The following is a 14,738-nucleotide window of genomic DNA, read 5'->3' on the forward strand; positions in this document are numbered from 1 at the left end:
TTTTGATCAGGTATCCCTGATTTGGTGTTGCAATGGCCAACAAACATCTCTTTTATTCAAAAGTTTAACAGTAAGAACATCACATAATTAGCACAAAACAGTAATTCGCGGTGGATCGCAAATAATTTCGCTTGGCGGGTTTACAAGTTATAAATATTCTCGAACATACTATGTATAAATTCGACAGCTCCAGGATCGCCGCTCGGGTTGTTCTCTTCGTACTTCACCATTGTGGCTCTTAGCCTCTCTAGAATAGGTTTCAAGTCTGACTCATTAGGGTCCTTCCCTATAAGAAGTAAGGTAAGCCAATTTGCCACATTATACTTATAGAGCATTTGAAAATTTCTGACTGGGTTAACTTGCCATTCGCCACTATTGTAATCTTCAAATAAGTCGGCCCGAAGCGCCTCCGTCATCCTCCTTAAAGCTTCCCGTCGTCTCGCGTCCATTTTGGTCTTCATGAGTATGAATGTGTACTAAATGGAACACAACTGTGGGGGTAGCACAGACACAGGTGCTCAGGTACGTCCGCACAATACCGCTGCGCGAATTATTTTAAAATGACCGCACTGGCCGGCTCTAAATTTTAGTGTGACCAGTAAAATTGTCAAAATTCTACTAATACAGCTGGTTAGTAGAAATTACGGTAGAATTTTACTACGGTAGAAAATTTAACTACATGTGTTTTCAAATTAGGTCTCTTTTGTTATCGTAATACCTATATATTTTGTCAATATAATTTTGTATTTGGTTTATAGGGACAAGTTTGTACAGGTTCGTACCTTACCAGTCAAATAAAACGGTGTTGCTTAAAAAAAATCAACACCTAACATATCTTATTTACGAATCTTGTCCAATCAAGAAATTTCAAACTAAAAATAAATAAATTAAGCATGTTTTTATTTTAAAAAATCTACCAGTTCGGTAACAATGTAATTCTACTCAAACGTCAGATCGTTGAAAGCTGTCACTGAGGACAGAACTTCCTATGAGTGAGTGAGTAGGCATAACTTTGCACCTTAACGAGTAAGTGAGATGCAAGTTGACGTGGGATGAGACCTTACCCTACCTATTTGTAGTTTGTAACTAATTTCCTGTTCCGGTAGATTTTAAATTTTGTTCTATCTATTCAAATTAAATACAGTCATATTTTTTATGTTACAAAACTGACAGTACAGGAGTTAAAATGTATTTGATTGTTTGTTTGTTTGATTGAAAGACTATTTACATACTTAATATCATTAAGTTTTGAACGTTGATTTGGTACCTATTTCTTGTAAGCTACATTTGTTTTCAATTCGTAATCTCTAGGTGAAGTATTTTATGTAAAAAACCATCATATTATATAGGCTTGTAGTCCTTATAGGTCCATTTAGATCAACCATCTAATCTAAGTAAAAAATCTAATATCTATTCGTAAAAATGAAGATACCGCATTACTGTCTGTTATTGTCTCAAAGACATTATTAAAAACATTCACAATAGAGTTTAACCCCCCAGAAGGAACTTGTAGGTAGCTTGATTTGTGGCCATGGGTAACACTGATTGCTTGACATCAGGTGATCCGTACTCGTTTATTCCTCTATTTTATAGAAAAAATGGAAAGCCTACTTACGCTGTCAGACAATCGGTGGCATCGGGCAAAAGTTAAGTATCTGGTGGGATAAAAATTGTATTATAAGGAACTAGCTTCTGTCAGCGGCTTCGTCCGTTTCAGCAGGATAAAAAGGACCATCAGTACAGAAAGGATGTGTTATTCCAAACCATACCTAATCTAACTCTTCTTATAGGTTCTAATAGGTTCTGAAGATCCTTTCAATCATTTTGACGTGATTGAGTAATAAACATACAGACAATCTCACTAACTTTCGTATTTAAATACGTTAGGTATAATGTTAGTAAGAAGTAAGTACCAGAAGTTTTAATCATAAGACGGCCTACAACGTGCTTAAATGTCCTTTTAAAAAAAGTTGCATCGTTTTTTAATAAAGTGTAACTTTATTTCGGAATAAATTGATCAGATAAAATATTATACTTAAGTTATTAATGGTTTGTTGAAACTGTACATATAAAATATAGTTTAGAGATGACTAAATAAATATGGGTGCTTCTGTAGTTGCTGCCTGTAGGCTTCAGATGACGATGCACTCATGGGGGAAGACCATTCCGCGCATTGGTACAATTGGGCAAGCTGCAAAAAGAAAGATATTCATATAATTAGGACAGGTAATTTTAAATATAAAATTTGAGGAAATGGGTCCAGAGTAGTGCAGGTTTCCATGTGATGGTTTGGTATACAAAAATGCAGGACAGAAGTTTCTTCAAAAGGTTTTCAGGCAGTGGACTGGCTGTTATAAATTAGAGCAGTATAAGTCCATCAGACATATTTCAAAAAAGAACGCAAGCCCCCATTTATTCCAAAGCTACGGACTGCCTAGCGGTAGCGAGTTACCGGGGCTCCGGCTTGAAGCAGCTCGAAAAGCAGGAGTAGTAACGGGGTGGTTTTTAAGGCGGTAAGCGTCTGACACTCCCTCTCGCCTTGCCCAAGGCAGGAGAAGCCAATGCATTATTTCTCCTTGTGGTGGTTTACTAGAATAGATAAGTTTGCCATTGCCAAAGACCATTCTTTTGATAAGCAAACATTTTATATTTCTAAATTTGTCTTAACTAAACCGTGTGAATGATTTTCTCATGCGTAAAATTTCGGTTTTTGGGCTGAAAACCCAATATTGCTTTACAGATAATACAACAATTTTATTTCTTAGAATTACCCCGACTACTAGTTAAAGGACGACTCATAAATTGTATTTAAAAGACGATTTTAAGAAAAAAGTACATGACGTAAGTAATTCTAATTTCTTTCTTGGGCTTCTTTAAGGGCTTGTCCTTTTTTTGAGGGGGGTAAGTCATCCAATGACTTCTCTCGCCTTGGGCGAGGCGAGAAGGAGTGACAGACTCTTAACGACTAAAAACCACCCCATTCCTACTTCCTACTTTTCGAACCGGAGCCCCGGTAAACCCGCTAGGTAGTCCGCAGCTCCGGATCAGGCATCAGCCCTACTGGGCCCCATCTGTGGTGGTCTATTGGCTTTTTGAGGTGCGCGCAGAACGCGACGCGCCGTACGCACGGGTCTGGTTCTTGTTGGGCAGCTACCCTTGCTCGCCGTCCTCAGACTCGCAGTTACGGTGGCCGGAGAACGTCGCGCGATCTTCGACGCCTGGGGTGTCTCTCGCGACGGCTGGGGCTTGACGAGGTTCGTTCCCTCACTCGCCCCGCCTCCTCCTTAGCTAGCATGACTGTTTCGCAGAAGGAGGAGACGGCATCCCAGTCCCTCTCGCTCCGCACCATGGCTTGTACCAATGCCGGACGCGAGAGGTCACCGTCACCGATCACTTCCCTGAGGACACGGCGGTGCTCAGTCCACGCAGGGCAGACCGCCACAGTATGCTCCATCGTATCCTCCGTGCGATACTCGCAGTGATGATACCCGGGCGTTTCCTCCCGCCCTATCAGAAACAGGAACCTACCAAAGCTCCCATGTCCGGTAGCACCTGTGTCAGGCGGTAGGTAAGGACACCGTAGTGTCTGTCAAGCCACTCGACTCCTCGAAGAGGGGACTTACCGCTGCAATGACAGCGAGCCTAGCTCTCGGTTGCGACAGTCGTTGCTGCCATTCCACCATGAGATCACGCCGGAGCTCGTCCCGCCACGCACTAATCTGGCGCGGCAACGGAGTTTCGCCCCAGCGACGCGCGTCCGTGCGCAATCTAAAGACGCGCGCGAGCACTTTTGCCTCCAGATCCCATGGCGGCAATCCGGCAAGAAGATTAGCTGCCTCTCCAGAGATCGTGCGATATCCACGGATCACCCGAATGGCCATGACCCTCTGGGACGTGAGCAGCGCCCGAGCTGGCCGCCGCATCAGGTTCGGCGCCCACACAGGGGCGCCGTAGAGGGCAATGGACCGCACGATCCCTACGTACAACCTCCGGCAGGAGGCATTTGGCCCCCCGAGGTTGGGCAGGGGCCGCTTAAGCGCAACAAGGGCTTGTCCCTAATAACTTTCATACACAACATTTACCTGCCTTTCAAAAAAATAATCTGTAATATATAAAGGATAAAGTATTTTATTGCATGAAGCAATGATCTACAAGAAACTTCTTCTTTTTTTTAATCTTTGGACTCATATTTATTAAGTACATGTCAAAGATAGTTTTGAGAACGCACATGGTTTACTAAACGGCTAGTTGTTATGTAAAACGGTAGATTTTACAACCCTCCTGCGCATCCTGCAGTAATCTAACGCACTTGTAACGCCTCTGGTGTTTCAAATGGCGTCGGCGATTGCTTACCATCAGGTGATAATATGTCTTAGCAGACGTATAACAGATTTGTAACGTTTCGTGTTCCATAAAAAAATTTACCAAACAAACTCAAATTAAAAGAAAAATACCCTTCTCGCAGCGTTGCCCGTAGAAACCGGTACCTTCACATTTGCAAGTGAAACCTGGATCTTGAATAGTTTGTATACAATTTCCCCTCAAACATGGTAGGCGACTGCAAATATTTGAACTCCTTTCTGAAAATATAGAACGAAAAATATGTATAGAACAAACTGGATAATAAGTGAAATAATATAATTTTTCACATATGTATTCATGTATATGTAACTTGGAAAATTGTGAGGTATTTTAAGTGGGTAGTGAGGTGGATGATTTTGGTAATTTTCGGTTAGAGGTACTGGTACTACAGCTAACCAATCGCAGTTAAGTCAAAATGTGTCTTTTCACATAGAAGAATAGTAAAGTATGTATAAGAATAATAATGAAACCATAACTAATTTGGGATACGCAAAAACATAATGGCGAGTGACGTTTGGAGCGTGGAAGACTATGGGGACTCCCATAGTCCTCCATGTGAACGAGGGATGAACGTGTTCTAGCTGAAGTAGATAATGATGTTGGATTTGGGACGGCTCGGCTAAATACTAGCTCGATGCGCTCGAATACATAGAAAGGCGTGTCAAGAAGCTCATCAATGATGATGCGCTTGTGGAGGCCCGGCTTCAAAGCCTTGAACACAGGCGCAAGGTCGCAATCTTTTCCGTTTTTTACCGGATACATTTCGGAGAGTGTGCGGGGGAATTGCACAACTTGATTCCCCCTAGTCCTTTCCATCATCGAACCACAAGACAATCGGCGAGGCGTCACCGTTTCATGGTGGATATCCCACCCACTCGCACGAAGCGCTTCACTTCAAGCTTCCTTTTGTGAACTGCTAGGAAGTGGAACTCCTTGCCGGAGTCTGTGCTTCCTGATGAGTATAACTTGGGTGTCTTCAAAGCCCGAGTGAATAGGTTGCCTATGGGTACACGTGCTCCATCGTAGGCCGCATCATCACTTACCATCAGGTGAGATAGCGGCCAAACGTCGGCCGATTTAACATAAAAAAAAATTGAGGGTAAAAAGAAGCATTGAACGTGAGCTCTTACCTCTCAAGGCGTTGAGGCATGCCCTCCGTGTCCTGTAGATGTACTCTGTCCTGCATCCGTACCCACACGTGCATGATGCGCCATAGATCTTGCATCCATTGTGAGTCTGGTCTGGTTCACAGGCCCATACTGCCACTGGAAATTATAGTTAAGACTTCAATTAGTATAGGCATTGTCAGTATACTTTATGATTGCCAGGTGGCAGGTGGCATTGGAGATTAGAGTATAAAAAAGGTTCAGGTATCATTAAAAATAATAAAGTGGTGGCGAAAATCTTATTCTTCTTTACCATCGCCTTTTGTGAACCATAGGGGTGAGCAGACCTTTTTTGTTTGATGACGATGGAAACCTTCAAAAGGCACCTAGCTTTTTGGGGAGAAAGACTCGGGAGTGTGGGATTTTTACTTCACTAAAACTACCCAGGTGGCAACCCTCAGCACCGTTAAGGGGCACCGAGACCTCTAGCAGACCTATTGGATGAAACTAAAATTGTTCACTAATTGTGTAGTAAGTTGGAAAAATATCCAGATTTTGGTATTCTTCTAGACACAGATGTGAAGTGCCAGTTTAGTAAAAAGCTGTTTACAGTTTTGTGCGGAAATATGATAAACATTAAGCTTAACTTTATAATTATATTTCAGGTCGTACAGGTTAGGTCATCTGATTATCGTCATGTAAATATTATTAAATTGGTATTTACTCGTTCGCTCACCCGATTATACTACTAGTATTTTTGTGTTTCGTTTGGTTTTATAAACAGGTAATGTAGTTCTTTATAAATCGACGGCCCCTACGTAAACTATCGAAACTACAAAAAAGCCATTTTCATTTTATTGCACTAATAGTATGTGGAGATAAAGATCTATTATTATATATATAAATTATGTTCCAATTGTATACCTACAACTATTTTTCAATCGAACAGAATCGTAACTGCATAAAATGAACACATTAAAACATCGAACCTGCCGTTTTCGATGATATACGCGGTCAGCGCTGCGCGAGCGAGACACGAAACTGCCTGTTTCGTCAGTGTTCCTCGAAATGTGAGTGAGGACGCACGTGTATTTTGAGGTTAGGATTACGTTAGTTTTTTTTTACTTTTAATTCAAAATGAATAGGAGAAGTATACACATGGTAAATATAATATACTATCGAAAGTGGTAGATTCGATACTGTTCTAGTACAAAGAGCAAATTTGTACTGTCGAATCTACCACATTCGATAGTATTCCTTGGTATTTGTACTGAGCAATTTATCGAAAGTGACACATTCGATACTTTTCTCTGCTATGAACACATCGAATGTACCACTTTCGATACTTTACTACGGCAAAGTAATAGATTGTCCTACAATTTCGATAGATATAATATTTTTGTCTTGGATTTTCAGCATCTCCTGTGCGATGTCAATTCACCGACGAAGAGTGGAAATATTTAAATGATATTTACAAAGAAACTGATGCGGTTGACGGGGATTTTCTGTATAACGATTCTGAAATCGTTCCATCTCCTAAATCTGTCCAAGATTTTTATTGTCCAACAAACCAAACCTTTTTTTACATTTGATGGGTAGACGTTTGGCCGCTATCTCACCTGATGGTAAGTGATGATGCGGCCTACGGTGGAGCACGTCTGCCCATAAGCAACCTATTCACTCGGGCCTTGAAGACACCCAGGTTATACCCATCAGGAAACACAGACTCCGGCAAGGAGTTCCACTCCCTAGCAGTTCGCACAAGGAAGCTTGAAGCGAAGCGCTTCGTGCGAGTGGGTGGGATATCTACCATGAAGCGGTGACGCCTCGCCGATTGTTTTGTGGTTCGATGATGAAAAGGACTAGGGGGAATCAAGTTGTGCAATTCCCCCGCACACTCTCCGAAATGTATCCGGTAATAAACGGAAAGGCTTGCAACCTTACGCCTGTGTTCGAGGCTTTGAAGCCGGGCCTCCACAAGCGCATCATTGTTGATGAGCTTCTTGGCACGCCTTTCGATTTGTTCTGGTGCATCGAGCTGGTATTTAACCGAGCCGTCCCAAAGGTGAGAACAGTACTCCACACAAGACCGAACCTGCGCTTGGTACAGGCTCAGTAGCTGTTCCGATGTGAAATACCGTCTCACCCTCCAGAGGATGCCCAACTTCCTACCAGCCAGATGCGCCTTCGACTTTATACAACGTGTAACAAAAAGGGGGTATACATATCAATTGCACGGTTTCTAGATAACATAACAAACGATACGGGAAGGGTTTTTTAAACTCATGTTTTCATGGTACCATGTTATGAATTTTTTCCAATCGCGCCGACGCGCGAATCAAAATTAGGTAGACAGGTACTAGGTGATCAGATTGACAGAAAAAATGTTTCGTAATATTAGCGAGTGATTCCTGCAGGGTTGTGACACGTTTGTATGATTTGAAATCAAGAACTATGCGATACCAAGTATTTGATACTAATTTTTTTTAAACATATTTTTTGCTGAAACTTTGTCTAGAGATTCTATTCAACCTGTATTCATCAGGGCTTTTTGATGTATATGGGTATTTTGTTACACCTTGTATACGAGCCGAAGTTTAGGGTAGGCGATAGAGTTACGCCCAGAAGCTCAAGATGATCCGATATTGGAACGGATACATCTCGGAAAGTAGGAGTCAGCGGAAATTGGCTCCGTTTGGCAGAGAATAGACACGCCTGGGTTTTTATAGCATTGAACTTGACCAAGTTGGCGTCACCCCAATCGGAGACCGCCTTCAAGGAGGAGTTCAACCATTCGACCATGGATTCTCTTAGAGACTGGATCTGTGTTCCGCTAGTCCGCGCATCGGACACATACCTTTCAACAACTGTGCTGTCATCTGCATACCCAAATTCGTCGTTGATATGCAGCAAAAAGAGCGTTGCTGAAAGTACTGTCCCCTGAGGACTCCGGCGTTGATGCTAAATTGGTCAGACGAGCAGCCATCAATGACTACTCGGATTGACCGACCCGTAAGGAAGTCAGCAATCCATCTGCACAGATCAGCGGGAAGTCCATATGCTAAGGAAGCTTGCCGATAAGGCTGTCGTGCCATACCCTGTCAAAGGCCTTAGATATATCGAGCGAGACAGCTAATGCTTCCCCGTGCTTCTCGATGGCCTCGCTCCAAATGTGAGTGGCATACGCAAGAAGGGGACCTTCTGTGGATCGGTTGCGGCGAAACCCATACTGCTGATCGCTACCTTCAAGGTATGCCAGGAGCCTGTTGTTAAGTACACGTTCCGACGTGACTGAGATTGGTCGGTAATTGTTAGGGTCGGCACGACTACCTTTTTTGGGCACAGGCTGCACGTTGGCCTGCTTCCATGCAACCGGCACTTGACCAGTCTCAGGCACACAGGTTTTAAAACCACGGCTAGGATTCCGTCGGGTCCACTGGCCTTGTTCACGTCAAGATTACGCAACGTCTTATATACCTCCTTCTATCGGATGCGAATTTTTGACATATTCGTCTCGCAAACTCTATGGAGAGAAGGAGGCAAAGCGCCACCAGTATCAAGACGTGAAGATTCCGCAAACAGAGAAGCAAACAGGTTTGTTTTCTCTACCGCGGTGTGTGCCAGCGGCCCCAGGAGAGGTGGGAGTGAAGGACGGCAGAAGTTCGATTCAACTTTAGTGCAAAACCGTGCAATTACTACGTTTTTAAGTTCTTTATTTTTTAATACAAATTGCTTGATTAACAATATTTGATTGATTTTCTTCATTTGTCACTAATTCCCCAGAAAAAATAGCAGTAAAAGCTTGACATAAATAAATAGTTGGAAGGTATCTCATATCGAAACTAGTCTTATGTTACCTAGACTTGAGCAATGTAACAATGAATACAATCGAAAGTACCACATTCAATAGTTTACTAGAGATACTTGTCGTGGAAAAGTATCGAAACGGGCACATTCGATAGTAGATTAAAATTTTTTGTCATACAACACTATCGAAACTGGCACATTCGATAAAAAAGTAACCAGAAATAACCAAGAAAAGTATCGAGTGTGTAATATTAGAAAAAGTATGATAATTATGAAAAACTACAGTAGATAGTATAAAACACTAATATTTTCCACGTTAGATATACTGGTAATATTGAATATACGAATTTCATGTTTAACAAAAATCTAAATCGAAACTTAGAATCGCTCTCCTGTAAAGTAGAGGTTTTGTAGTTTTTTCGATAGTTTACGTAGGGGCCGTCGAAATGGAAGGATCAGTTATTTTCCGTATAAAGATTTGATCCTCGATATTAGCTATAAAGCAACAGAATCAAAAAAGAAATGCAGGCTCTTACGATAACCGCAGATAGACTATTAACGGTAGTAAAAAGTTTTCTGCTCTATCTCTACGCGGCAACCAACAGCAATTGTTCATGTCCCAGAAACGTGGACTTCAGTGTTTTAGTGATTGTATCTACTATAGATCTTATGATTGTGTCGGGCTTATCCCCATCAGAAAAAAACCTTATAAACACGGTGATAAGTAGTGGTACAAATTTAACGTACATTCGTACTTTACTCTACTCATTACTAAAGTGTACTTATGGGCCTCTGTGGGATGCTTTATCTCCAGTTTCCGTCCACGCCGATTTAATACATCCTTTGTATGCAACACAGTATTAGTACATTGACAACTTTTTTTAAATAAGTCAATTCGGAATTTTGACTAATTAAGTACGAATATTACATAACTATCATGTTTTTTTTCCAATTTTTCTTGTTTATGAATTAGTTTAGGTAGTAATTATCTGGTATTTCAGTTATTGTAAAAATGTGACTTGGAACCTAGAGATACGTTAAATGAAAGCACTGCTTCACAGAAACGAAAATTCTCTGTCCCGTGGACTGCATGTTAAATCATCAGGGCGACCTCATTGTAATCTGAGTGGCTAGCTCCACCTCCATACCACCATAAGGGAGAATATGCGTATTCCCGCTGACGAAGACGATTATCAACTTACTAGTATTGAAAGTTGATAAAATAAACGAGAAATGAATTGATTGTCGATTGAACCAAACAGATCAAATTAATGAAAGTAATAAGAAATTTTCTTTCGAGTTTCTCGTTGATGATGTTAATTTACAAAATTATCGAAACTGTTTATCATTGCCTGGATTTAAGACTAATTAAGACCGTGAACAGTAAGTAAACAACTACCTATTGCTCGAAATAAACTTAAGTGGACGAGTGTATAACAACTTCCCATTTAATCTACGGACCCTAGGTACAGGCTGTATCCTTGCCCTGGTTGGGGCATATAGCATCTGCTGTCAATTACACCAGTGCATCGGTTGTTAGATAACACTGACCTATTTGTGAATTGATCCAATTTGCTCCCGAGTGCGTTCAGTGCATGCACGAAATGACTAGGTACCTAGACATCTAGGTACGCAATCTGTGCCGTGTCCTGAATTGTAAAATTGCTGAACTTCATTTTGCTATATGCAATGGTATCAAGGATGCACCTGAATATAGATCAACCTTGTAACCTTTATTTTATTAGCAATTAGGATGGATTTTGAATGTGAATTGTTGTTACTGACGTCTGATTGTTTGTTCAGTCGTATAATTCTAGTTTGCTGGCTTTACTGCCAGTTGTTGTCTTCTAGTTTGCTTGATTCACTGCCAATTTTAATAACCGATCTAAATCCAAAATCTTTGGATCGATTCTTATTTTTGACAGAAATTCTATAGAACTAATGTCAAAAATCATTCTTAATCTAAAGAAGGATTGAGACCGGTTTTTTAAATCAGCAGTTAGAGCTGAAAACGCGGAATAAATTAAAAATCAAGTTGCGGTACCAGACAAATAATAACTGCCTTGTATTAATACCAAGCTTTTTGTATTTTGATACGGTGATAATGCTTTGCTAGCAAGCAAAGTAGTAGGTAAACATTTTTTTTTGTAGCGCATGAAATATTTTTAGGCAGTTTAACTGCTTAGTCTGCTGCTACGCCTGTTTCAAAACATGCATGCGGCTTCAAAACTTACTATTGGTAAGTACCATAACATGAAATTATTTAGACTAGTGGTCGCCTAGTGGTCGAAATTCGACCATCTACGATTTAATTTACAATACCACTTAACATACGTTCAAAGATAATTTTTATTTAACTCAAACTCAAACAAACTCTTTTATAAAACTCTATTCATATAAGACGTGAGAATATCATCGCAATGTCTGTCAATTTTGACGTTTTGTCAATTACGATCAGATACTATGCATGGTAGTGTGTGTAATGTGTTTATTTATAGATTTAATGTACTTTATAAGCATTATTTTTGAAAAATATTAGCGTTCTGCACTTCTCCTACACATAAACTATAAGTGTACCAAATTTTATGCTCCTACGTTCGCGCAATTTTCGTAAAAGTGCGTACAAAGTTTTTGCATCACGTATTAATATATAGATAACCTGGATTTATAATTTTGAATTATACGTTTTGAACCCGTATTGGTTATCCCTATTTTCCTATACCGTGCCATTGGGCAGCAGTGGCCACTTCTAGGTTGTTGTTGATGATGATGACAGGGTACTGCAGCGGCTTACGGTTTTTTTGGTGGTATAACCGGTAAGAGAGCGTACGGAATACGGATCACTGATGGTAAGCAATCGCCGCTGCTCATGGAAATGCCCTCAGGTGTTTCGGCTTACCATCGGTAACGTCTCTGCGTTACAAGTGCGTTGCCGATCTTATGGGGTTTAGGAATTTAAGGGTTAGTATTCTCTGTCTTACAGTTACTAGAACTGTTACTAAATTTAGTGTTAGCAGGATTACTCAACTGACAGATCTAGAGGCTCTTTTTGATCTAGCAATATTTGCCCGTATTATTGAAGTTATAGGTACTAAAAGCATTAGCAACCAATTTTATTGCTCAGCCAAAATGACAGAAATTTTTCAACTAATACAATGTTAGGTAACTATATTTTTATAAAAAATATCGTGAGACATCGTGCGCAGACGCGGCGACGTCGCCCAGCCTACTTGATGAATGAAGAGTCCCGCTGTGACTCGAAACTAGTAGAGCTTTTCTCCATTAATGTACGTGAGTAAACCGTGATTTTTAGTTCGTGTAATAGCTAACTGTAGCTTCGCGGAGCAGAAAATTGATGTGTTTAAGCCCCAAAACTTGGTAGAAAGATCATTTATGGAGAATAAATTGGACTTCAAGCAATATCACAGATGTCGCTTACTTTGGTCTGAGAAAAAGAGGTGATCCCTGTGATCACGTGTAGAGTTAAATTTTGGAAAGATTCTAACTAAGGCCTTATTGGCCAGTTCCACAATGTCTGATTAAAATTGCTGTTGTTAGCTTAATCGACCCATATAAAATCCTTGGTTTGATACTAAAATAGTTACCTAGTTATCTGATAATAATCAGGTCTAAACAGTTAGAAACAGTTATAAGATACTGCAATATAAATACCACATTACGTAAAACACATGAAAACAGAAAATAGAAAATATATTTGCCACCGGAGGGACTAGATGTTAAAAAAGAAGTAAAATATGTACATCTTCATATAGATCGACCACCTGTCAACACGTTCTAAAATAAAACGTTCCATAAAATATATTTTACCCGAATGAACCAATGACCCTTTGATATCTAACTATCAAACGCGAGACTTGACTATGCATAGCGATAATACATAACTTACGACATTAAATTAATCATTCACAGTAACTATATCACTCTAAATTAAATACCTATTACCCAGAAAACAAATTGATAATTTTATAAAGAAAAAAAAAAGAAATCGAAAAGTTCCATAGATAAAAAAAGAAATTATAATAAAAAAGCGCGAGTTTTAAGATTGGAACGTCAAAATAAATTCGCTGGTGGAATGGAAATTTAAAAACGCATTGGCGATAGGTAATGCTGGGCGTGTATTCAGGTACTTACGTTGGATGCAGGAGAAGACGGCAATAAGAAGCGCAGTGCTGGGACGCATCGTGGACTTGTGTGGACACGGTGAGGTTCGAAACTGTACTGCTTTACTGATACGATACGCGCTTCCTCTGGCCAGTGTGAACGGCCGTCGTATCACACCGTATCTATCTTCCCATTAAACTAACACCCCTAAATTTGAGTGCGTATATGCTGTTTGATATTATCATTCCACAATATTATTTGTTTTAACTTTTAATTCATATTTAAGTTAATGTTACGGGAATTTGATTGATAGTTCTTTCTGGGTAATGATAGGAATTGTCTGATTAATGTTATATGATACGAGGCCTACGTCTTATGTAAGCATTTCATTAATTATTTTAATACCTTTTTTGAAATATTTTGTTTCGCTTCGGAAGGAAATTTTCAAATGGCGCCTTTCTTTTGACGACTAGTCTAGTTAGAGGGGGATTGGGTGAGTTATTTTTATATGTAATGGTTTTAACGGGACTAACCCCATTATTAGTAAGCGTGAGAGCAAATATTTCCACGCAAAGAGACTGTCCCGTTGTTCGACTGGTCGTAGATCCTAAACTGCCGATGGATATTTATTGAATTTGATAGAACCGATATTTTCTAAAATTCTTATCAAAGTCAAGAATTGTAAATATATCTAATGCAAGGCAATAGGTTCGCACTCTTTGGTATATACCAACTAAGAAATCATGGTACTTCCAACACATTTGGTCATAACGGGACATATTACAAGGAATCTTGTTGTGTAACGTAATAATACCTATAGGTTTATTACCAATCTTAGATACTGCCGTACTCAGCATCAATTAGTGATAATTTAACCCAGTCCACATCAATAGTGTTCCATACAAAATCGTTGCTAAGGAAAAGTTAAAGTAATATTTAAATGAGACTGAGCACGGTCACTGAATACTAGAACGGCAGTTAATTCTTTAACGTTCAAAACTGTCTTTACTTTACTTAACTTACGGTACTAGTTTATCTCTATATTTAAACATCAATTGCTGTTCGTTAGTCTCACTAAAACTTGAAAACGGCTAGCCGTTCAAACGGATCCGTCTAAATGGATTTGGTAAATTTTAGTCTTGAATTATTATTTATGGAAGTCCAGGAAAGCTTTAACACTTTGAACGCCGTGGTGGTCACCGGTGACCGACGTTAGCGGAGGATTTGCCTTCAACAGTTTTCTATTGGCAGTCAAAGACTTAAAAAGTGTCAGCTAGTTTGAAATAAATATTTTTGACATTAACTTTGACTTTGACTTAAAACAACTTACAGGAAATAATA

The 14,738-nt window shown here is 39.9% G+C and overlaps 1 protein-coding gene across 1 annotated transcript; it reads right to left on the minus strand.

Moving 5' to 3' along the window:
- Positions 1-1,978: 1,978 nt before the first annotated feature.
- On the minus strand, positions 1,979-13,595 carry LOC118263154 (cubilin). Its single transcript, XM_035574968.2, has 4 exons — positions 13,428-13,595; positions 5,493-5,627; positions 4,455-4,580; positions 1,979-2,191 (listed from the first exon to the last, which is right to left on the minus strand). The coding sequence occupies exons 1-4, from the start codon at positions 13,474-13,476 to the stop codon at positions 2,133-2,135; spliced, it is 369 nt and encodes a 122-aa protein (XP_035430861.1). The 5' UTR covers positions 13,477-13,595; the 3' UTR covers positions 1,979-2,132.
- Between the last annotated feature and the right edge of the window lie 1,143 nt (positions 13,596-14,738).

This window comes from Spodoptera frugiperda, chromosome 25 (genome assembly GCF_023101765.2).
Source record: "Spodoptera frugiperda isolate SF20-4 chromosome 25, AGI-APGP_CSIRO_Sfru_2.0, whole genome shotgun sequence".
NCBI classification, from domain to species: domain Eukaryota; kingdom Metazoa; phylum Arthropoda; class Insecta; order Lepidoptera; family Noctuidae; genus Spodoptera; species Spodoptera frugiperda.

What these genes read in the sequence shown, in the direction of transcription:
- LOC118263154 (XM_035574968.2), bottom strand. Translation starts at nt 13,476, where the DNA reads ATGCGTCCCAGCACTGCGCTTCTTATTGCCGTCTTCTCCTGCATCCAA. An exon ending in CGTCTTCTCCTGCATCCAAC is followed by an intron (nt 5,628 to 13,427) that starts GTAAGTACCTGA and finishes TATAATTTCCAG; the next exon opens with TGGCAGTATGGGCCTGTGAA. An exon ending in CGGGCAACGCTGCGAGAAGG is followed by an intron (nt 2,192 to 4,454) that starts GTATTTTTCTTT and finishes TTCTTTTTGCAG; the next exon opens with CTTGCCCAATTGTACCAATG.